The sequence below is a fragment of the Octopus sinensis genome, linkage group LG1 (assembly GCF_006345805.1).
Source record: "Octopus sinensis linkage group LG1, ASM634580v1, whole genome shotgun sequence".
Classification (NCBI taxonomy): Eukaryota; Metazoa; Mollusca; class Cephalopoda; order Octopoda; family Octopodidae; genus Octopus; species Octopus sinensis.
In genome coordinates, this window is record NC_042997.1 from 112,534,946 (window position 1) to 112,561,982 (window position 27,037).

Here is a 27,037-nt window from a genome sequence, read left to right on the forward strand (position 1 = left end):
CAAGAGAACTGATGCATACCTTTTCAATCTTGCACACCTCAGAACAGAAGCCAAGACCAAGTCAACTTTGTACTAAAGCGCTAGGCTGACGAAAGCCTTGTGAATGGATTTGGTAGATGGAAACTGAAAGAAGCCCGTGTGTGTGCATATGTGAGGGGGGGACCCTTGTCTTGACATCATGTGATGGTTGCAAACAAGCAACAGCATCACACAAGTGAAGCTGCCCATTTCCAGCGTTGTATGAAAAAAAATGTCTGCTCACGGAGAAATATAGCCTTGCGTGGAAACAAGCAAGGGTTGGCAACAGGAAAGGCATCCAGTCATAGAAAACCTGCCTCAACCAATTCCATGTGGCCCATGCAAGTATGGGAAAGTAAACACTGATGATGATAATGGTGGTGATTAAGGTAAGTGTTGTTTCTTAAAATTCACATGTAACACCATGTAGCATTGAGAAAAATAAAAAAAAAAAAGAGAAAACAGTTGTGATGTTCAGAAATACAAACTCATGTTGAAATTCTAAGAACATACTTCTGCATTTCAAGTAATTCTTCTTTGGTCAGTTCTTTATATGGATCTTCTGGAATCTCTTCTTTCCCTTTAGAAGACGATGCGTCTACACCGGGTCTTCTAACAGACCTCTTTCGGCGTCTAGAAAATAAAATAAATTTTCAAAAATGCTGAACAACAATATAAACATATTTTGTAAGCAAAAGACAGACTGAGAGGTCCAGTTTTTAAAATTTCAACCCCAATTAAGCTAAATTTAGAGAAAACTCACATTGTGGTGTATGAGTCAAATGCTTTTCTTAGTGTGGGTTACAGCACTCGCACACACACACACACAAAAAGGGAGCGATCTGATTCACTCATGCTATCACTCTCATTTCTACAACTTTCTCTTTGCAAGTGTGCAACGATTAAACTGAAACTATTTCTATAAAACGGATCACTCATGCTATCAACATAATTTCTCTCACTTTCTCTTTGCAAGTGTACCTTAAACCACTACTAAAAAAATAAAAAACACAGCAAACAGAAACAAATAAATACATAACGATTTACTCCTCACACAATTTCTTCAATTAGAGTTTACCTAAGATTTTTCAAAGTACTCCATTCGGTCATGCCATAAAAAATTTCTTTCAATTTCACCCCCAATTAAGATAAAATTCGAGAAAACTCAATATTTTAACATTTCACTCCGAAAGCATTGATGTACATGTGTGCGTGCGTGAGTGTGTGTGTGTGTGTGTTTGATGGGTTGTGCGACACAGAAAGTGTGGTGTGTAAGTGAAGTGCTTTTGTTAGTGTGTGTAAAGAGACAGAGAGAGTGAAAGACAGAAATAACTGAACTTTTTTTATTCACTTTTTGTAGTGAGTGACTGAGAGAGAAAAGAGAGAGAGAGGTTATGTATGTATATATGTATGTATGGCTTCAGTGACACACACACACAAAAACACATACCTACGTACACCTAAAGCACGCACACACACAAGCGGAGCGCGAACTTCAAAATTTTGGTAGTATTAATTTGCGAGCGTACTTCTAAGCGCGCGTAATTGAAAGTTTTCACTATGATATCATCACGTGCGAAAAAATTCGAAGGGTTTTGAACAATTGAGATACAGATGTCACGCCTGTATTGAAACCATTGCTAAGCTGCCGTAATTGCTTAATTAAGACTTTGTTTAAATTGAAAGGGGCAAATATGTGACGAGGTTGAAAAAAAATACCCCAGAAAAAAAAAATGTACTGCTGGTATTTATATAATTCACTACTATTTTGCTACAATGTCATGAAAAAGAAAAAATTTAGGTATGTACAACATATATTATACATTTTTTCTATTCATTCAATTCATTCAACGAAAATAAAAAAATCGAATTCGCCACCCCCTTTTCCCCGTTCGCGTTTGTGTAAAAAAAATTATTATATAAGTTTTAAAAATTATTTACTTTGTTCAAAAAATATTAATATTAATTAATTTTCAAGAATTATTTAATTTACATAATTAATTCATTAATTTTATTCTGTAAAATAGTAATTAATTCATTTATCTGTAAATCCGCGAGGTTGTTACTCAGGCACCTAGAAATAGCAGCCAGATTTTTATATTCTAAATAATTTGCAATTTCAAAAAATATATTAATTTTGCGTTATTTAATTTGATAAATTCTACGGAATAATTTTGCGCGTTATATACGTTCGCATTTCTGTAAAAAAAAGTAATTATTTAAGGGCGATCGAGTATCGAGTACCTACGTCTGGCTTGTGCGCAACCGGGACCACTCTGCGATACAAGTACCCATATATACATCCATACATACATGTGTGTGTGTGTCTATGTATGTGTATTAATGTGTGTGTGTGTCTATGTATGTGTATTAATGTGTGTGTGTTATCTCTATATAAAGCTAAAGTGTGCGCGACGTTTGGTAACCTTCAACTAACACTATCTCCTCCGAGACCCTGCGGCGCAAGTTGACCAAAATTGAGAGTATGATAGAAGGGTTGCTCTTCCTTCCGTAGGACATAAAATTCAAATCGGACCATGTTAACACCAAAAATTATTTACATCAAAAAGCTGCTTTTTTCTATGAAAATCCCTATTTTTTACGATTTTTTCACTGCTGTGTCGCCACTTTTCAGTGTATTTCGACCAGAAAAATGTTCACAAAATTTTTACTTTTCAAAATTACAATTCCAGCGGGTCGAAACAAACCCGAGCAACGCCGGGCGATACTGCTAGTTAATTATAAACTGCATGGCACCTTGGGCAAGTGTCTTCTACTATAGCCTCAGGCCGACCAAAGCCTTGTGAGTGGATTTAGTAGACAGAAACTGAAAGAAGCCCATCGTATATATATGTGTATACATACATATGTGTGTGTGTGTATATGTTTGTGTGTCTGTGTTTGTCCCCCTCCCCAACATCACTTGACCACCAATGCTGGTGTGATTACGTCACTGTAACTTAGCAGTTCGGCAAAAGAGACCGATAGAATAAGTACTAGGCTTACAAAGAATAAGTCCTATGGTTGATTTGCTCGACTGAAGGCGGTACTCCAGCATGGCCACAATGAAATGACTGAAACAAGTAAAAGAGTAATCAATTCAGATAGTGAAATGAGAATTTGGTTGATACCATATCAAAATCTGAATGTCCAACTGACTTTTCCTTTTCTGCTCCACTCACCCTCATCTCCTATATTCACATAATAATATTTACTCCTCCACTGACAATACTTACTCCTCTGTCATATCATTTCGATCGGTGGCCTGTGAGTCAGGACGTTCTGTAACTCCACCTTTTGAATCCCCTTCATATTTATGGCCAACTCCTTTTGTCCCAACCTTTTCACAAGCCTTCTTGTCTTTGTCAAGAGGGCCAGCCTTCTTGTCTTTGTCTTTTTCATTCGACGGCGGTGCAGGACGTTTCCCTTTTTTCCTTGATTTACTGAAAATAAAATAAACAGATGACATCACAGTATAAAGCCCCAAGCCATTAAATTTTTTCAGGGGTGGGGAGAGAGCAATTAATCGATGATATCAATCCAAGTACTTAATTGGTAAATTATTTTATTGCCCCCACCACCACCACCACCACCAAAATTATGAAAAGTAAAGATGACTTTGATGGGATTTGAACTCAGAAACTGAAGAGCCATAACTTAAATATCAACCCCAAAATCCAATGATCTAATGATGCTGCCTCTTCAAGGTTATAAACACTGAAGATACACTCACATGGACGTTACCACTGAGCCATAAATACCACAGAATGGCCAAGTGAAAGTTTATAGAAGCATCTTACTCATTAACATCCAATATATATAAACAATACATAGTGGTTAGGTTGGTTATGTGTGTTGCACTCATGACCATAAGATCATGGGTTCGATTCCCAGACTGGTTGTACATTGTGTTCTTGAGCAAAAACCCTTCATTTCAAATTGCTCTAATCCACTCTGTTGTAAATGGCTCACCCTGTGACAGAATAGTCTTCTGGTCAGGGGTAGTGTTGGCCTTCTTGCCCAGCTAACGGGGTGGCATCATTCGAAAGCTAAAACAATAAAAAGCGTATTGTGACCAGCAATGATAGTCAACAACATCTGATAAGTCTGATTGATCATGTGACCACATGGTGTACCCAGTATAAATCATAACAAACGTGATATTTCTTCTTCAACCCAAAGTACCCAACCCTGTAAATGCCTTCAGCTGAACAACTGCCAACCCAACAGTAAATGTACTTCCAGAAGACTTATTTAACACAGTTTCATCATTTTAAAGGCTGTTTTCCCATGTTAGCCTGACTTAGATGGGAGGAAAATCAAAGTTGGATTTTTACAATTAGACACACTTATTAATGCCAATCCTCACCTGATTTTCAAGTTAGGGATTTCTTATTACAAAGGAATTTAAAAGGGCAAAGCTGTTGGATGATTTATGGAGAAGAAATGTCAATAAACATCATCAGTTGAAGTCCAACCACAAACGGTGACGTTACCATTTGCAGCTGAGCTGTAAATGTTGAGGTGACATACACACAGACACCCATACCTAAGTATGTATACCCACACATACACATATTTCAGTTTCCATTTATCAAATTCCTTCACAAAACATTGGTCAGCCTGAGGCTATAATAGGAGACACTTGCCCAAGATGCCATGTAACAGAAGTGAATCTGAAACCATTATGGCTGAGAAACACACTTCTTAACCATACAGCCATATATGCACCTATAAAATAGGTACTGGACTAACATAAAATCCTCTCAAAACATACAATAACTAACATGCTTACTCTTTCAGTCACCAACTCAGAAGCTTCAGTAATACTTTATCTAATTCTATGCTGAACCTCAAATCTTGAGATATGAACTTTGACAATAATTGGAAAATGACATATTGTGCTAGCTCTTTGCTCTCATTTTAATAAACAAATAAACTTCTCATTTCTGACATATTAGAAATATTACTTCCTTGCCCAAGTAACTACTCAACCATTATTAAATCTTTTCCACTGGTAAGCCATTAAATTTAATCACTGAACCATTAACTTTAGTTGTTGAACCAATAACTTTAGTCAACCATCAACTTTAATCACTCAGACTAACATTCCTTTCTGCACTTTTTAATTGTTTCTTTACAATTTTCTTTCAAACAGTAAAACTAAATAAGATTTTTTCTCTCTATATTTCTCAATCACATGGTTTTATATTTAATCTCTGTCTTCTGCTATAGAACCATGGCAACCAAAGCCTCATGAATGGATTTGGTAGATAGAATGAAAGAAGCCTATCATATACATACACACACCGAGATATACATGCGCGCACACGTGTGTTTGTGTGTTGACAATTACGGTTCTCTGAAAATCACAGAATTACTAGCAGTGGCATTGCTATCATTTCCCCTGTCAACAAATCATCTGCTGGTTCTGTATCTTTGAAGACGTATGGAACAGGAGACCCCTTACTTGAAAAACAGGAAAGGGTTGGTGACAGGAAGGGCATCCAGCTCTGAAACAACATTTCAATGATATATATACTCCTCAAACCCATGCTAGCATGGTAAAATGGATGTAAAAAAACAAAAGAACAAAGGAATAATCTAGATTTGTCACTCATCTGTCTCTCTTTCTCTCTTCACTACACACGAAGACAATGAATCTCTCCTGCTCGCTGTACCAAGCAACCAGTCTAATCCTCTCGTCTTCCTGACACTCAACAGATCTCCTCTCACAAGGACCATGCTACCTATGTGTAACAAGGGAAGGTACTGGATCTACCCATGCTCAATCCCCATCACCACCACCTTTTCTATACTTATGGTCAACTTGCCCCTCTCTCTTTCTCACCCTCCACCATCATACCCAAGTTCCCTTTCCCATCCCACACCACACGTTAATTTATCCTGTCATCATTATTTCACCTGTTTCTTACTCTCTTGGTTGAATCCCATTGGGTGAACAAGCATAGCACAGTGAGGACCCTTTAGTCTTGCAGAACAGAAGGAGACCTCTCCACACACACTTGTATTCATAATCATTACCAACCCCTCTGCATTATTACTGTCTTGAGTCCTAGGACTCACGGGGCTGGTCACCTACTTTCCATGATAATGGATCATTCTCAAGTCAAAAAGACTCACAGGGCTGGTTTGCTGGTTTCTGTGCTGCACATATTCCCCACCTGGATGGGACGCTAGTCCATTGCAGGTTAACTCATTCTTGCCAGCTGAGTGGACTGGAGCAACATGAAGTGTTTGGTTGAAGAACACATCACCTGGTCCAGCAATCAAAACTACAATCCTACAATAATCATTAAGCCATGCAATGTCACACCTGGTTTCCCATGACCTTTAACTAACTGAGGCCACAATGTTATCCTTGAAGGAAACACCAATCCATCACAGGGTTAACTCATTTACAGCTGAGTAGACTGTGGCAATGGGAAATGAAGTGTTTTGCTCAAGTACAAAATGCACTGCCAAGTCCAAGAATTGAAACCATGACTTTGAGACTGTAAATGCAACAATCACTAAGCCAAGCAACTTCAACCCTGGCATTAATGTCACAAAAAAACAAAAATGCACTCAGGCCACTGCTAAGCATTTTGCATCCACTTTCCCTAATATTTGTGTTAACTGGTTCAAATGGTACTTTAAGTTGCGTTCCTTTTACATGGAAAGGTAACCAAGCCATTCAATAAAGATTGATTAAAAGCTCTTCATGACACTGCTCCAGCATGGTCATAGCTCAAGAAGTATCGACTGTTCCTTATTTATATACAGACACATACATCATCATTGTTGCTTAACATCTGCCTTCCATGCAGGCATAAGTTGGATGGGTTGACAGGAACCAGCCAAGTAGACGTCTACCTCTGGCTAGTGCGTCTGTTTTGGCAGGGTTTTAGTGGATGGATGCCCTTCCTAACACCAACTACTCCACAACTTACAAATACACACTGTTCACTGTGACACGTCTCTATCATCATCGTTTAACGTCCGTTTTCCATACTAGCATGGGTTGGACAGTTCGACCGAGGTCTGGGAAGCCAGAAAGCTGCACCAGGCTCCAATCTGATCTGGCAGTGTTTTTACAGCTGGATGCCCTTCCTAACGCCAACCACTCCATGAGTGTAGTGGGTGCTTTTTACATGCCACCAGCACAGGTGCCAGGGGAGGCTGACAACAGTCACAATCGATTCGTGCTTTTTACGTGCCACCAGCACGGAAGCCAGTCAAGGTGGCACTGGCATCGACCACGTACGGATGGTGCTTTTTACATGCCACCGGCACAGGTGCCAGGGGAGGCTGGCAACAGCCACAATCGGTTGGTGCTTTTTACGTGCTCTAACTCTTTCCTTCCCTCCCTCTGCTTCCTTGTCCTACAGGAGTAGACAAGTATCTATAGTAAGACAACTACCTGTCACCCTCTGTCATACTCTAATCTCTCACCTGGCTCACAATCACTTCTCTCAATTGCACTCCTTCTCTTAGCTGAGAGGTCCTTGTCTTGCAAGCTACCTGACAATCCTGCAGGTGCTGGCACCATCAAAAAGCACCCAGTATCCAGCCATAGAGACCTTACCAAAATAGCCAGGTGCAGCCCTCCAGCTCCTATCAAACCGTCCAACCCATGCCAGCGTGGAAAAATGGACATTAAATGATGATGATGATAACAACACATGTACATTACAGTTGTCTATATCATCATCATCATCATTATCATTTAACGCCCGTTTTCCATGCTGGCATGGGTTGGATGGCTTGACCAGGGTCTGGCAAGCCATGGAGGCTGCACCAGGCTCCAGTCTGATTTGGCAGTGTTTCTATAGCTGGATGCCCTTCCTAACGCCAACCACTCCGTGAGTGTAGTGGGTGCTTTTTACGTGCCAGGCGAGGCTGGCAACAGCCACAATCGGTTGGTGCTTTTATGTGTCACCGACACAGACGCTAGTCAGGAGGCGCTGGCATCTGCCACATTCGGACAGTGCTTTTTACATGTCACTGGCACAGGTGTCTTAACTACAATATATATATATATATATATATATATCATCATCATCATCATCATCGTTTAGCGTCCGTTTTCCATGCTAGCATGGGTTGGACAGTTCTACTGGGGTCTGTGAAGCCAGAAGGCTTCCTCAGGCTCAGTCAAATCTGGCAGTGTTTCTATGGCTGGATGCCCTTCCTAACGCCAACCACTCCGTGAGTGTAGTGGGTGCTTTTTATATATATAGAGAAAGTGTAGTGGGTGCTTTTTATATATATATATATATATATATATATATATATATAATATATATATATATATAGAGAGAGAGAGAGAGAGAGAGAGAGGAGAGAGAGAGAGAGAGACAACTGGCTGTACCAGGCTCCAAACTGATCTGGCAGAGTTTCTACAGCTGGATGCCCTTCCTAACACCAACCACTCCAAGAGTGTATGGGTGCTTTCACGTGCCAGTCAGGCCGTACTGGCAACAGTCACGCTCGAATGGTGCTTTTTACATGCCACCTGCACAGGAGCCAGTCCAGCAACACTGGCAACAACCTCGCTCAACTGTATTTTCACATGCCACCAACACAAGTGCCAGTAAGGCGACGCTGGTAATGATCATGCTCGAATGGTGCTTTTTACATGTCACTGGCACAGGAGCCAGTCAGCTGCTCTGGCAACAATCACACTCGGATAGTGCTCTTAGTGCTCCACTAGCACGGATGCCAGTCATTGAATTTCAATATCGATATATATGTTTATATATAAAATTGAAAACGAAGAGGAGAGTGGAGATTTATTCACATCTTTTAGTATCTTTTACTTGTTTCAGTCATTTGATTGCGGCCATGCTGGAGCACCACCTTTAGTCGAATCAAATCGACCCCAGGACTTATTCTTTGTAAGCCTAGTACTTATTCTATCGGTGTCTTTTGCCGAACCGCTAAGTAACAGGAACGTAAACACACTAGCATCAGTTGTTGAGCGATGTTGGGGGACAGACACACACACAAATATATATACACATATGCAATGAGCTTCTTTCAGTTTCCGTCTACCAAATCCACTCACAAGGCTTTGGTCGGCCCAAGGCTATAGTAGAAGACACTTGCCCAAGGTGCCACACAGTGGGACTGAACCCGGAACCATGTCGTTAGTAAGCAAGCTACTTACCACACAACCACTCCTAGTTTTTCTACAGTATAATATAACAATGACCAACAGATGTTTCTACTGCAGTAACTGAACATTACTCTGTATGCAATTATGCATCCTAGTCGCTGCAAGTTCATCAAGGGTCCATCACGTATGACATTTTCAAAGTGAACTGATTCAAACAAACTTCCTGCATTGGTATTGAGTTGAAGGTGACAGTGTAATTTTTAAAATCCAAAATGAATTCTGGTCTTAGAATCACCTCCGTTGCTTTTACAGTTGAATCGTGGTTTTAAAATGTTTATTTATATTACAATTAATTTTTAGCAGTTCTGTATACATTTTACTGCTATAATTTGTGCTCCATCACTCTTCTAACAATGGCACCATCATGAGAGCAGACCCTGCACATATTTCATCCTCTTTCAACTGGTTACCTCCCCTCTTCTCTGGAACCCCTTCTTTTTGACATCCATCCCATCCCATATAATTCCCCACCAACCACCCCTTTCTATGCCTCTAGTTATCTTCCCCTCCCCTCTGAACTACATCTTAGGACTGCTATACCTCATCTTTAACACCTTCTTTTATCTACTTTTATTCTCATCATCCTCTATGTGCCATTAGAGCCCCACCCCAACCTTTGTCCCCCACTCACTACAGCTAACCCTATGTACTTCAAACATCCATCTCTGTTACTGCACACTTCTCTCTCTCTTCTCCTACTCTCCCACCCCACATATTGGCTCTATTTTCTGATCTATCAACAGGTTTGTTAAACAATTACTCCCCACACTTCCTCTACTGCCACTTCTCACCACCTACTTCTTAGCAACTTTTTCTTTTTTACCATCTCCTCTATACTGATATTTGCCATCAGAGGCCTCTACCCTTGCTCCATTCACCATATTCACCTCTGCACTCATCCATAATCATCTCTCCCTCTCCTCTGACACTCTTCTGATTCTTTGTATTTTCTCTTATACTCACCTTCCTTGTTGTATCTTTGGCAAGTAGGCTCTGGCGCCTCATCACCACAATGAATGTCTTCTTCCAAACCACCCTTATACCTTGCAGGGCAGCCATGTATCCCTTTTGTGTTCGTCCCCCTACCATACCTCAGCCTCTCAACACTTGACATAAGTCGACCTCCCTCTCCACTACAATTCCAATCAGTCGAGAGGGTTTCGTTTTTCTTTGTATTGCAATTTACTCAGCAAGCTCTGTAAGAATGGTTAGCATTAGAAAGGACATCCAGGTACAAGCCAAAACAGACACTCAATTTTGACACAGTCCTCTTGCTCACTGGACCCTGTCTAACCATCCAAACTATTCCAATATGGAAGGCAGACATATGACAATGACAATGATGGTGATAATGGTGATGATGACATTTACGTACATATACATATACACCTCTGTCTACTTACATATCCATGTATAATTATATTTACTTATATATGATGGCAGTGAAACATGGGCCTTGAATGCAGAGGAGCTGAGAAGACTGGAAAGAAAGGAAGCGAGCAAGCTCTGTTGGATGTGCAATGTGAGTGTGCATGAAAGGGTTAGTAGAAAGGCGCTGGGTGAAAAAAACGGCATAAAAGGTATCAGATGCTGTGTTTGAGAAAGAAGATTGCATTGGTATGGACATGGGTTACGTATGGAAGGAGGACAGCTGTATGAAGAAACGACAATTGCCTAATGTGGTTGGAATTTACAGAAGACAGAAACCCAAGAAGACATGGGATGAAGTAGTTAAGGCCAACCTCAGGACCCTGAGCTTCCCTGAGGAGATGACAAAGGGTCAGGATCTCTGGCAAAATGAGGTTCTCACAAACACCTGCCCTCATCAGCGAGACTCCAGCTATGTTATCATGACTCTCCCAACCCCAATTGCATCTGGCCAACCTCTTCCTTACCCCTCAGCTCTTATAGACAACCCAATCACATCATCGTTCTCTCTGGTCCTTTTCCTCTGGCAACTGTATTATCTTTACTCTTTTTTTTTATTGCCCACAAGGGGCTAAACATAGAGGAGACAAACAAGGACAGACAAAGGGATTAAGTCGATTACATTGACCCCAGTGCGTATCTGGTACTTAATTTATCGACCCCGAAAGGATGAAAGGCAAAGTCGACCTCGATGGAATTCGAACTCAGAATGTAGAGACAGACGAAATACCAATAAGCATTTCGCCCAGAGAGCTAACGTTTCTGCCAGCTCGCCACCTTCTTTAATACTCTTGCCACACCCCACCCCATTTTCTCCTCAGCTCAGGGATTTTCGTTCATTCACCCTTCAAACCCTACACATTTTGCCATACTTCCCCTATGCCCTCATTCTCTTTCCCAACCAATCTTGCAAACCACTCACCCACTCGCTCCTACTCAACTTGTACCTTGTGGGCCCACTTGGGTACCTCATCACCATTATCTACCTTTAACAGCACCGACTGGTCATTTTCTTTCTTCTCCTTGCTGCTTCTGCCCACAGATCCCTCTACAAGAACTCACTCTGCACCCCCTTCCTTCTCATAGTAACACCTTCATCCCCTAGCATGAAGCTGGCCCTACTCAACACCTCATCCACCATTTGTGACCTTGTGAGCTGCATCACAACCTCACTAGTGCTGCTGGCACAAGAAGAAAAAGAAAAGTACCCAGCACACACTGTAAAGTGGTTGGCGTTAGGAAGGGCCTCCAGCTAAAGAAAAACCATGACAAAGCAGACACTGGGACATGATGCAGTCCTCCATGCACCTATCAAAACCGGTCAAGCTCCTCAACCCATGATGGAATGGAACACGGATGTTAAATGATGATGATGATGACGACAATCATGATGATATATATGTACACTTATATTTATCTATATATATATATATATATATATATATATATATATATGTGTGTGTGTGTGTGTGTGTGTGGTGTGTGTGTGTGTGTGTGTGTGTATGTATATATATATATATATCAGGTCATCCCATAAGTTCTATCTGATTTTACCTTTTTTAAAAATTGAATGAAATTTAATAGTATTTTAGAATGTCTAATGGAATTTAAAATTATTTCTATGCATTTGTGTACATTTAAATCAATTAAATATTATTTTACAGAATAATAGAATTCAAATTTTTTTGATTAAAACCCTTTCTAACATGGAAGTATCCATAGAGCAACTGAGGCACATAATGCTTTATGAGTACAAAAATGGAAACTCTGCAGCCGAAGCGACTCGAAACATACACTCAGTTTATGGGAAAGAATGCTTAAATGAAAGAACTTGCAGAATATGGTTTGCAAAATTCAGGAGTGGAGATTTCAGTCTTGAAGATGAAGATTGAACAGGACATCCAGTTGAGTTTGATGATAAGCTCCTTGAGGCATTATTTGAAGAAAATCCTGCATTATCAGTTGAATTAGCAATAAAGCTTAATTCAAACAATACAACTGTTCATCATCATCTTCAACAACTTGGAAAGGTTCCAAAACTTAGAAAATGGGTGCCTCATGAATTGTCCGAAAGCAACTGCAAATCCCAAGTTGACATCTGCTCTTCTCTCCATTCTCACAAACTAATTTCACTCTTTTTGGTTAGTCTAGTGACTGGTGACGAAAAATGGATCTTCTATCGAAATGTTAAACATTGTAAACAGTGGCTTGGTAAAAATGAAAAAGCTCAACCACAACCGAGAAGGGAACTTCATGGGAAAAAGGCTTTTCTCTCTATCTTGTGGGATTGCAAAGGAGTAATTCACTTTGAATTGTTACCACCTAATGCAACAATCAATGCTCAAATCAACTGTCAGCAATTAGAGTGTTTGAATCAAGCTTTCAAGAAAAAAAGACCCGCTTTAGTGAATCGAAAAGGAGTGATGTTTCATCAGGACAACGTGCAACCCTACATTGCAAAGATCACATCACAGAAGATTGAAGAGCTTGGTTGGGAAAAAATTCCTCATCCACCTTATTCTTCTGACCTTGCTCCTTCAGCCTACCATTTGATTTGTAGTTTACAGAATCATTTGGGGGACATAACTTTCACAAGCCACAAGGAGGTCGAAACTGACATTTCAGAGTTCTTCGCTTTGAAACCAAAAAAGTTTTACATTGATGAGATTAAAAAGCTTGTAAATAGATGGAGGGAAGTCATACATAATCAGGGAAAGTACATTGATGATTAAATTTCAATTAAATATAACATTTTAATCACTTGTTTTCTTTATTCAAAATTCGGACAGAACTTATGGGATGACCTGATAGATATTATATATATATATATATATATATATATATATAGGAATAAAAAATGGAGTTAACGCAGGTTTAAACAAGTATTTTTTCTTTCTACATATGTTTCAAAAATTCCACTGATACTTATTCAAAAGAATAAAGGGTATAAACAATGCAATCTTCTCTTCGGAAAGTGAAAAAACAAAACTTGTCAATACGACATTTTAGCAAAAAATGATGGATTCGTATAGCGATAGACAGAACGCTATTAATATTGTTTAAAAAAACGTTATATGATATAACGTCATAAGTAGCTAACAGACAGAGTAGGGATATTAATAGTGAATGTTAAATATAAAGGAAATTAAAGTCTAAACTATATATAATGATAGAGACTACTTATATGCACTAAAAGTATGTTTTTGCCAATGCTTACATCTGTATGCTCGTTCTATAACCGTGTTTACTAGAGTATTTTTAGAAAAAATAATGAAAAATAGCTCAGAATTGCAGAGAAGACAGAATTTCCTGCCTTTGTCATATGGTATCGAAATTGAGAGGATCAACCATTCCAAATGAAATTGTTCATTGTGGTCTTTTAAATTCCAAATCAGTTTGCTGAGACCGGTACTATTCCGTTTATTTCTATCCCTAAATGTTGAGTAATGGATAGAAATTCTCTTAGATAACTCTAACGATGTGCTTCCAATGTAAAATCGTACTTTATTACGAGTACTGATTATACACTGGTATATAGAATTTTTAATCTTAGAGTTACTTGACATAATTTAATTCTATTGGGATTGACTTCAGATACAATAACCTTGTTATTAATATTTCTAGAGGGTTGGATGGTAGTAGCTAAATTAATGTTAGTATTAGTAAATGTATTAATATTTAACAGTTTGTTATTATGAGAAGATATAATTTGCAAGAGATTTTTTGTGTTTGAAAAACCTATCGTAACCTTATGTGAATTAATTATAGAGTAATATCTAGAATTATTTGGAAAATTCCTAGCAATAGCTTGACGAAACAGCAGTGGGAGATTAGATTTAATTTGTCTCCCGTAAGGAATTATTAACCAAATATTTTTACTAGTATTCATAGCGTAATTACTTTTGAAGGTGTTATATTTACTTTTAGATCGGTAATAGGGGAATAAATAAGGGTTATCTGCCTTCATTCGCTTTGTATCGGTGCGTAAGTTATGTTTGTTATCAATAATTCTTTTACGACTAGAAATCTTATCTACATTATTGAATTTACAATTAGACTGAGCAGAATCAATGTAGAAAATTTTTTCTGTATAACCTGCTTTGATTAAGGCAGAGTTATAGAATTCAGCGTTATTATTGAAAATATCAACATTAGCAGATAATTTAGATAATCTAAATGAAATATTCTTAACTAAATTCTTAGTAATTGCTCCAGGATGATTACTAAATTTGCTAATGTACTTAAGATTGGTCAACGGTTTATGATATGGGAAGTAAGAGTCACTGTGTAAATTAAGCGTAATATCTAAAAAGTTGGCCTTCGTCAGATCGTCATCAAAAACGATTTTTAAGCCCATTCTACTGAAAAAATTAACTAAACTGTTCTTAACTTTTTGTACCTTTTGATTGTTTACTTTACCTCCAAAATGTTTCTAACCAAAAGGTACAAAAAGTTAAGAACAGTTTAGTTAATTTTTTCAGTAGAATGGGCTTAAAAATCGTTTTTGATGACGATCTGACGAAGGCCAACTTTTTAGATATTACGCTTAATTTACACAGTGACTCTTACTTCCCATATCATAAACCATTGACCAATCTTAAGTACATTAGCAAATTTAGTAATCATCCTGGAGCAATTACTAAAAATTTAGTTAAGAATATTTCATTTAGATTATCTAAATTATCTGCTAATGTTGATATTTTCAATAATAACGCTGAATTCTATAACTCTGCCTTAATCAAAGCAGGTTATACAGAAAAAATTTTCTACATTGATTCTGCTCAGTCTAATTGTAAATTCAATAATGTAGATAAGATTTCTAGTCGTAAAAGAATTATTGATAACAAACATAACTTACGCACCGATACAAAGCGAATGAAGGCAGATAACCCTTATTTATTCCCCTATTACCGATCTAAAAGTAAATATAACACCTTCAAAAGTAATTACGCTATGAATACTAGTAAAAATATTTGGTTAATAATTCCTTACGGGAGACAAATTAAATCTAATCTCCCACTGCTGTTTCGTCAAGCTATTGCTAGGAATTTTCCAAATAATTCTAGATATTACTCTATAATTAATTCACATAAGGTTAGGATAGGTTTATTGTATTTATTGTATCTGAAGTCAATCCCAATAGAATTAAATTTATGTCAAGTAACTCTAAGATTAAAAATTCTATATACCAGTGTATAATCAGTACTCGTAATAAAGTACGATTTTACATTGGAAGCACATCGTTAGAGTTATCTAAGAGAATTTCTATCCATTACTCAACATTTAGGGATAGAAATAAACGGAATAGTACCGGTCTCAGCAAACTGATTTGGAATTTAAAAGACCACAATGAACAATTTCATTTGGAATGGTTGATCCTCTCAATTTCGATACCATATGACAAAGGCAGGAAATTCTGTCTTCTCTGCAATTCTGAGCTATTTTTCATTATTTTTTCTAAAAATACTCTAGTAAACACGGTTATAGAACGAGCATACAGATGTAAGCATTGGCAAAAACATACTTTTAGTGCATATAAGTAGTCTCTATCATTATATATAGTTTAGACTTTAATTTCCTTTATATTTAACATTCACTATTAATATCCCTACTCTGTCTGTTAGCTACTTATGACGTTATATCATATAACGTTTTTTTAAACAATATTAATAGCGTTCTGTCTATCGCTATACGAATCCATCATTTTTTGCTAAAATGTCGTATTGACAAGTTTTGTTTTTTCACTTTCCCAAAGAGAAGATTGCATTGTTTATACCCTTTATTCTTTTGAATAAGTATCAGTGGAATTTTTGAAACATATGTAGAAAGAAAAAATACTTGTTTAAACCTGCGTTAACTCCATTTTTTATTCCTATTATTCAAATATTCAACGTAAACACGAAGTTTCAACCTTTATAAACAAGGAGTTACAACATCTTTACTTGTGAGATTTTTGCTGCCCTGGTAACTATTCATTCATTTATCCGTGTTAATTGTTAACAAGGTAAAATACACTCATCTATATATATATATATATATATATATATATATATATATATATATATATATATGTATGTGTGTGTGTGTGGAGGCACAATGGCCCAGTGGTTAGGATAGCGGACTCGTAGTCATAGGATCGCAGTTTTGATTCCCAGACCAGGTGTTGTGAGTGTTTATTGAGTGAAAACACCTAAAACTCCACGAGGCTCCAGCAGGGGTTGGTGGCAAACCCTGCTTTATCCTTTCACCACAACTTTCTCTCTTTCTTCCTGTTTCTCTTGTACCTGAATTTCAAAGGGCCAGCCTTGTCATGCTCTGTGTCACGCTGAATCTCCCTGAGAACTACATTAAGGGTACACAAATCTGTGGAGTTCTCAGCCACTTGCATGTTAATTTCACAAGCAGGCTGTTCCATTGATCGGATTGACTGGAACCCTTGTCGTCATAAGCGACAGAGTGCCACAAAATGTATATTTGCAAGGTGGATTCGAAAAATTATAACATATAGACATGTGGCGGGTTATTTATCGCCCCATATCTATGTGTTCGATCCTTGGCACCCTACTGAAGAAGCAGCACCAGACATAGATGGGAATTATTTTATTACAATCTATATTTAAGTCTGCAGAAACTATGCATAGTTTAGGACAATAAGGGAAAAGTTTTTATTTTTCATTCACTTTCAGAATTACAACAATTAGTGGCTTGGAGTTTAACTGCTCTTTCTAGTGAGTCAGATATCTTATATTTTGGGGGTATCTCTTATGTGTTTGAATGTACACTGTATTCTTATATATATATATTTACATCTTTTATCTTTTACTTGTTTCAGGCATTAGACAGTGGCCATGCTGGGGCAATGCTTTGAAGAATTTCAGTCAAATGAATTGACTCCAGTACTTATTGTTTTGAAGCCTGTTCTATCAGACCCTTTTGCCCAAACACTAAGTTACAGGGACGTAAATGACAAGCAGTGGTGGAGGACAAACACAGACATACACACATATGACAAGCTTCTTTCAGTTTCCATGGATGTAAAACAAACATAACAAAGACATTTTAATTCTCCCTACTTCTCTAGAAAATAATCCCTAATGATTAAGGGGTTAGGGATTATCTGAAAACAGACTAGCATAATATCTGAACTAAAATATTAGTAATTGACCCACCATGGAAAGTGGATGTGGAATGATGATGATTATGATGGTGATAATGATGATGTTGATGATGACAATGATCTCCTTTTCATCTTATTCCCCCAATTTTACCTGTTCCTAGTTTACATACCTTTTGAAACTTTTTGTTCTGTTTTTTCATTTCTTTTGCTGCTTTTTTTTTTGATACTTTAACCAAACATGCAACCATATTTCATTCAGATACTTCAGTCTTCATCAATCTACTCATCTTACCCTCCTGTAACTGGCACTCGTGCTGGTGGCACATAAAAAGCACCTTTTGAGCATTGGGCCTCACGGAGGCAAAGTGGGCAATGCCAGTGGCATGTGAAAAGCACCTTTCGAGTGTTGGGCCTCACAGAGGCAATGACGAATGACCGAGACCTTTGGCATTATGTTGTGCTTGTAGTTGCGGCAGATACTGGCGTCACACAAATGGAACCTATGCCGGTGGCACATAAAAGCACTCATTGCACTCTTGGAGTGGTTGGCATTACGAAGGGCATCCAGCCATAGAAACCATGCCAAATCAGACTGGAGTCTGGTGCAGCCTTCCAGCTTTCCAACCCATGCCAGCATGGACAATGGACATTAAATGATGAGGATGATGATGATCTCCGCTACCATTTTCCCCATTTCTCTGCTTTCTCCCACCCCTCCCCCAAAATGAAAACTTTCTCTGTCTTCTTCTAACTTTCTCTGTTCATTGGTGCATTCCTCCTCAATTATTAAATTGCAACAATTAAAACTGGACACTAACCACATATTTCTAACCCATTTATTCACGGAGCGCAGTCCGGCAGAAGTTATAATATCTGTAAACACTGTTTTCTTCTTCCTAATATGGAATAAAAAAAAATTCATTTCAATTTAAGAGATTTAACAGGAAACGTTTCCTTCATCTATTTTCAACACACACATACACACACACACACTTTATAATTTCCACAACTGGGTATGGTTCTCTCTCCAATGTTAGTGTCATGTAAAAACACACCAGTAAACTCTGGAAAGTGTCAGGTTGTGAAGACCCATCATATATATCGGCTACATGGCTACTTTCATTTGTGCAGGTGCTAAGGGCAAAAAAGGTGAAGTACTTAGTACAGTCTGTAAAGTGGTTGGCATTAGGAAGGGCATCTGACAGTAGAAACCATGCCATAAATGAAATGTAAAAACAAGATGTGGTCCTCTTAACCCCTCTAGGGGAGCCATACTCCTGACTATTTGCTGATTTCAACAGTGGCAATCTGTCCAACCCATATCAGGTCAGAGAGCAGATGGAAAACATCAACGATGATGATAATGAAATATCGGTGGTCAAGTTTTGGCACAAGGCCAGTAATTCCAGGACTGGAGAGGTGGGGGTCAGTCGATTACAGCGACCCCACCCCAGTGCTCGACTGATAGTTATTTTATCGACTCCGAAAGGATGAAAGACAAAGTCAACCTCATAGGAATTTGAAATGAGAACGTAGCGGCAGATGAAATACCTATTTCTTTACTACCCACAAAGGGCTAAACACAGAGAGGGCAAACAAGGACAGACAAACGGATTAAGTTGATTATCTCGACCCCAGTTCATAACTGGTACTTATTTAATCGACCCCAAAAGGATGAAAGGCAAAGTCGACCTCAGTGGAATTTGAACTCAGAATGTAGCAGCAGACGAAATACCTATTTCTTTACTACCCACAAGGGGTTAAACATAGAGGGGACAAACAAGGACAGACATAGGGATTAAGTCGATTACATTGACCCCAGTGCGTAACTGATACTTAATTTATCGACCCCAAAAGGACGAAAGGCAAAGTTGACCTTGGCGGAATTTGAACTCACAACAGACAAAATACCTCTAAGCATTTCGCCCGTCTTGCTAACGATTCTGCCAGTTCGCCGCCTTGTAAAGACAGATGAAATACCACTAAGCGTTTTGCCTGGAATGCTAATGGGTCTGCCAACCCACCACTTTAAGGACGATGAAAGATCACAATAGCCAACCCAAGGAGAAATTAATGAGACCCTGAGAACTCATTGCTTCAGAAATTAAAATGATGACAAAAATATTTTAGTTCAGATATTATGTTTTCAGATAATCCCTAACCCCTTAATCATTAGGGATTATTTTCTAGAGAAGTAGGGAGAATTAAAATGTCTTTGTTATGTTTGTTTGTTTTACATCCATTTTCCATGCTTTCATGGGTTAGATCAGTGCTTCTCAACCATTTTTTGTCAATGGACCCCTTTGATTCTTCTTTTACTTGTGTGGACCCTCAGAGTCATTCAATGTTTAAAAATATTTTCATATTTTTATAACAAAATATTATTAGCAATTACCAACCACATGGTTCCGGGTTCAGTCCCACTGCATGGCACCTTGGGAAAGTGTCTTCTACTATAGCCTCGGGCCGACCAAAGCCTTGTGAGTGGATTTGGCAGACGGAAACTGAAAGAAGCCCGTCATATATATGTATATATATGTGTATGTATATATGTTTGTGTGTCTGTGTTTGTCCCCCTAACATCGCTTGACAACCGATGCTGGTGTGTTTATGTCCCTGTAACTTAGTGGTTCGGCAAAAGAGACCGATAGAATAAGTACTAGGCTTACAAAGAATAAGTCCTGGGGTCGATTTGCTCGACTAAAGGCGGTGCTCCAGCATGGCCGCAGTCAAATAACTGAAACAAGTAAAAGAGAGTAAAACAGATATTTTGTGTATTGTACAAGAATAAGAAATTTATTGCTCGTGAATTTTAAGGACAAAGTCTTATGTGGACCCCACAGGGGTCACAGGGACAGTGGTTGAGAATCACTCAGTTAGATGAATATGGTATTAATGGCATAGTTTCTACAGCCAGATGTCCTCCCTTTTGCTAACCCTTATCTGTTCTTCAAGTAAAGAACCTTTTGTTCCACACAGCTGCAAAGGTGTGAAGCAAGCAAAATGATATGCTGACAAAAGAAGGGACAAAAACAACAAAGCCAACATGCCACAACTTTTGTAAAAGCAAACAAACTGCAAACAAAACACACACACACATGCATGCACACAGATATACAGTTGGCTTGATATGGCATAGAATGTTTTCATTTTTCTATTTCTTTTCCAAACCTAAGCAATTCATAAATTGAATAAGGGATCTGTGGGAGATGCCTAGTTCATTGGAAGAACCTCTCTTCATTTCTGGGAACTTTGAGAGAAAAGAACATTCCACTCATATTAAGCCACTCTATACATACTTTTTCACACACCTGTATATATGTATACACACATACACGCATATATATACGTGCGTGTATATATATATATATACAACCATATCATAAATTTAATGAAAACCTTAGATATATAAATGTTAATAGTAATCACCTACCATCAATTAAAAAATCGTTGATTAATAATATAAGTAAATGTATATCATTACTTTCTTATGATTTAGAAATTTTTAATAAACATGCACCTACGAGAGGCAGGTTATAATAATAATAATATTAAATTTTTTAATAAAAATAAAGATAAAAATATTAATAATTATAATAATTATGTTAGTCATATTAGTAGTAATTGTAGTAATTATAAAAATAAAATTAAAAAGGAGACAAATTTTAATATTAATTCAATAAATGTTAATTATAATTTTAATATCATAAAGAAATATAATAATCGTATTGGTAATTATAATAATAATAATAATAATAATAATATTAATAATGGTAGTAATAGTAATAATAATAATAATAGTAATAATTATATGATTAATTATAATAATGTTAATAATAATAATAAGAAGAAGAAAATTTGGTTAATTGTTCCTTATGGGGCTCAAGTTAAAATGAACATTATTAAAGAGATTTTAGATATTATTGAACAATTCATTCATGATAATCGTAAATATAAAAAAAATTTTCTCTAGTAATAACTTTGGAGTAGGTTATTCTACCACTAATAGTGTAGGTAACATTATTTCTTCTTTTAACAAATTTAAGTTGAATAATTTTTATAAAAATAAATTTTATAATCATACCAATAATAATAAAGATAAGACACTCATTAATTGTACATGTAGAGATAAAACTAAGTGCAAATTTAATAATAAATGTGATTTAAATGATGTTGTTTATAAATGTATAGTTACATTAATTAATGAGAATAATAGGAATAATAATAACTTAAATGCCATTTATATAGGGTTTACTTCCTCTAAAATAAAATTAAGAATCGCACAGCATATGCATTCATTTAAAAATAAAAACCTAATTAACTCTACAGGGCTTAGCAAATACATTTGGGGGCTTAAATCCCAAAGTATTAAGTATGATTTAAGGTGGGAAATAATAAGTAAGGCCAAATCATATAGTATAGGAGGTAATTATTGTTATTTATGTTCTAAAAAGCTTAAAGAAATTTTGTTTACTGATCATAATAATTTAGTGAATTCTTTGGATGAGCATAAAATTAAATGCAGACACAGGTTACTTTACTTATATAATAAATTTCTAGATAAATAATGACTATATCTAAACCCTATTTTGTTCCTATTTTGTAGATATATGTACTAATATTAATCTAAAATTTAGTATGTGATTTATAATACATATTACATGATTTTATATGTTAAATTTAATATTATTAAATAAATAATTTAATATTTTAATAAATTTATTACTTAATGATAGAAGTGTAGTGTTTCCAATTCTGTATGAGGTTTGGTATTAGTCAATAAGAGTTATTAAATGTTCTTTATTTACTTAAAGTTAGATTATATTTAGATGTTTATTTTATTACTAAATATTTAATGGTTTCAATGAATATAGATTATATGAAGGTTTATAATTTTGAATGTATAAGATAATTTTTTCTTTTTGTAATATTTTTTATAATAATTTGTAGTTTTTTTATTCAATTATAGAATGATACATTTGATCTATAGATAAATTAATTTACATATACAATTAGTTTAATTTATTATTGGTTAGTATTTATTTTGAGTATTAATATGACATATAATATAAATATATATTTATTTTATACTAGAGTTAAGTTTATAGTTTGTTATAAATTTTTTAAATTAATCAATTTGTGTGTATTTTCTATATATTTGAAGTAGATTTATTTAGTTGTTTATTTAATCAATATTATAAAGAATTTTATTAGAATATAGTTTTTATATTAATTAGTGGTCATATAATAGATAATGCTTGAATTACTACTGAATTAATTTTGAATGTGTCTAATAGTATTTTTTTATTTTCTTATTTTTTATTTATATTAATTTGACTACTACGTAATTTTTTATATAAATTAATTAAATCTTATAAGATTTTTAGAATATACACAGTAATTGGTAGTTATATTAATTATTTAATTTATTGAGTATAATTTATTGTAGTTATTTTTAATGATAAATCTTATAGTATATAGTGGTTTTATTCTCTAATTGTAACTTCGTTCTATTTACATTTATAGATAAACTATAGCTGTTTCCATTGACAATATTTATTCATAATTTTCATTGATAAAATATATTTGTAGTTTTTCATTGTTAAAAGAATTCTTCATCTATTTATTCTATTTCTGTTAATAACATAATTCCACGAGTATTCTTATAAATGCTGTAAAAACATTTTCCGTTTTAAAATTTTAGTTCATGATACGGCCTTGGAAAGCTAAGTAATCTATTTCTATTTAAGATTTTAAAGTTTTAAAATATTTTAATAAGTCTTATTGCATTATTTTGTATACTATATAAATACTGATTGTTATTTAATGATTTAGTTGTTGAAGATATGTATATAATTATTAGATTATAACTCTATGTTATTTGTAAGATATTACTTAGCCAAAGAGATATATAGATCGTTAATAGTGATACGGTTTTTTTTAAAGTTAGGTTTCTGGTTTTAATTTGATTTTAATCTTTAATTTTTTTAATGTATCTCATAATTATATTATATTAATATTTAATATTTATGTAAGTAGTATTGGATTAATTAATTTATTTATTTTTCTTTATATGTCTATACATTTATTGATAGAGTAAATTTTAGATTTTAATCACTATATTTGTTGATAATAATTTAGTTATTATTTTTTAAATATTTTATAATTATTAGATGTGTACTTAAATCTAAAATATGAATAATGATTATTTAGTTAAATAATTTGGTAATTAAATTTTGGACTATAATTGAGTTAAGGATATTCATGAGTTTATTATGTTTTTTAAAACATATTATATATTCATAGATATCTCTAATAGTGACTTTGTTCTATTATAGCTTAAATATAGCCATTTTCCATTGATAATTTGTATTAGTATTTTTCATTGATAAAATATATTCGTAGTTTTCTTTGTTAAAAGAATTTTCCATTTGTTTATTATTAGTTTAGTTAATGACACGATTTTTGAAAGTAAACCTTTTTATTAAAGTTATTTTAATAATTTATGTTATTTTGTATTATATTGGATACTATATAACTACTGATTGTTAATTTGATTGTATAATTATTTAGTTGTTGAAGATATGTACTTCATTATTAGATTATAACTATACGTCTTTTTGTAAGTTATTACTTAGCCAACGAGATATATAGATTGTTAAATAGTTATACGTTTTTTTAAAATAGGTTATACGTTTATAATTTGCTTTTTCATCTTTAATTTTTTAATATATTTCATAAATATATTACATTAATATTTAATATTTACGTAAGATATAATGGAATAATTAATTTATTTAATAATAGAAATATTAAAATTACTAAGTCTCTCTAAAGGAGATTACGGCAGCGTTACTGGAAATTAATAGTTATCGCCATACTTATATGGCAGTCTTATAAATATAAGACTAAAGTTGTTGCTGATTAGCTCCATGAGGCCACCGCCTCAAGCTAGCTATTTGACACACAACCTGCGTCCATTATAAACCTTCGAACAGGGGAGGTCAGCCGCTTCATCCTGCCAGTCAGACAGCTGCAGACATGTTTCAGGGTATTTGCTCTTTATCAATGCAGTGTAGTCAGACCCAGCAGGTGTCGCTACTGACTGTCCCTGTTCAAAGAATCTATTTACCTAGTTTCAGTGGAATACATCCACTTGTTTTCAATAATAGAAATATTAAAATTACTAAGTCTCTCTATGCTGCATTGATAAAGGGCAAATACCCTGAAACATGTCTGCAGCTGTCTGACTGGCAGGATGAAGCGGCTGACCTCCCCTGTTCGAAGGTTTATAATGGACGCAGGTTGTGTGTCAAATAGCTAGCTTGAGGTGGTGGCCTCTTGGAGCTAATCAGCGACAGCTTTAGTCTTATATTTATAAGACTGCCATATAAGTATGGTGACAACTATTAATTCATTTAGTTTTCATTATACGTCTATATATTTATTGATAGAGAAAATTTTAGATCTTAATTATTATATTTATTGATAATAATTTAGTTATTCTTAAATCAATATCTATAAATCTGAAATGCGAAAAGTTTGTTTGTTTGTCTGGTTTTGGCATTGGAACGGGTTAAAGAGCACTAGATCACGTCAGATTCGCACCAAAATTTACAGGGACATGTAAAATGAGGTGGGGATGTGAGTGGGCTAGGTTAGAAATCCCTACTAGGGCAAAAACCCCACACTTTGACAAGTTTTTCTCGCTTCTCCCATTTTCTTATCTGCCTGTCTTCCGCTGTCTCTCTCTCTCTCCCCTCCCTTCCCTTTCTCTCAATAATGACATTTGACAGTGTCTACTATCTTTCCCCCGCCGCATTCGCTAGTGCTGTCTTTCTCTCTCTACATCTGTCTGCATTCATAAAGAGAATTATTATCGTCACCACCATCACACAATCATGAGAACAAATATTATGAATCAGATATTTATTGGGTTAATTTATATGTGTGTGTGTGTGTTCTATATATAAATATGTATATATAATGTGTATATATACAAAGTGTATATATCTATATGTATGTATATATATATATATATATATAATTTGTATATATTTGTATATATAATGCGTACACACACACATATATATACATATATATATATATATATATATATATATATATATATATATAATGCGTATATATGTACATGCATATATATATTTTGATGCGTATATATATATATATATAGCGTGTGCATTATGTGGTCGGTTGAGCTGAAAATATGCACACCTATGTTAAAAGTGCTGGAGAGTTTGCATGGCAACTATTTTTTTCCACAAATGAAAAGAGTGACCTCTAGGACAAAATTCCTCATCTTATAAAATGTGGCCCGAGTAGACCTGAATGAAATCGGGTTATATTAACCAAAATGTGAAAAGGGGTCTAAATGGGGCTGGAAGGGGATTAAAATTGACAGGAGCGAGTGTTTAGGAATTCTCTGTTACATCAAGCTAAAAACTTTGCGCCAGCCTTTAAATCATCAATGTGTTACCGTCCATGATGAAGACATTTTGAATGCTTGCCATGGTGAGTCTACTGTCGTGAGAAAGAATCACTTCAAAACTTGGTGTTTAGGAATTTTCTTTTACATCAAGTTCAAAATTTTATGCCAGCTGTTAAACTGCCACTACGTTGCTGTCCGTCGTTAAGAAATGCCAGCCATGATGACTCTACTATCCCCAGATTCTATCCCTTCAAACTTTGGTTTCCAATATTCTTTTATTTTTATTCAGCTCGCAAGTTTGTCTGTCCCTTTTAAATGTTAGTGTTTTGCTGCCTGCCTTGAAGCAGACCTTTCCGTTGTCACTGCCTGATATTTATGATTGATCTTTCAAAATATTTTCTTTCTCAACTTACTCAAGATCTTTTGTTGTTTATAAATGGGAGAGAGATAGATAAAGATAGAGAGTAAGAGAAAGCGAGGGAGAGTCTGAGAGAAAGGAAGAGTAAGAGTGGGAAAGTGAGAGAGAAAGGAGAGAGAAACAAAGAGGGAGAATGTGGTGATAAAAAACAGAAAGGAAGCAATAGAAAGTAACAACCACACTCTTACCCGCGCATAGAGCGTGTCACCTTAAGCTAGTATTTTATAACTATTAGTTTTGAACTTCAAATTAAAAATATGAATAGTGATTATTTTGTTAAATAATTTGGTAATTAGATATTAACTATAGCTGTGATTAGGATATTCATGAGTTTATGTTTTTTAAAGCCATATTATATCCTAATAGATAAATACATTTTCTATCTATTTTTACCTTAAAAATTAATATTTAACATCATAATTGGGT

At 35.4% G+C, this 27,037-nt stretch overlaps 1 protein-coding gene across 1 annotated transcript in view; it reads right to left on the bottom strand.

Moving 5' to 3' along the window:
* Positions 1-491: 491 nt before the first annotated feature.
* The window catches only part of LOC115220578 (hydrocephalus-inducing protein-like), a 175,731-nt gene continuing 149,185 nt past the window's right edge, over positions 492-27,037 (bottom strand). Inside the window, exons 43-44 of the mRNA XM_029790763.2 lie at positions 3,255-3,461; positions 492-651 (exon numbers count right to left, since the gene is read on the bottom strand). Coding sequence (XP_029646623.2) covers positions 507-651; positions 3,255-3,461 — 352 coding nt within the window. The 3' untranslated portion in view covers positions 492-506. The remainder of the gene's footprint in view (positions 652-3,254; positions 3,462-27,037) is intronic.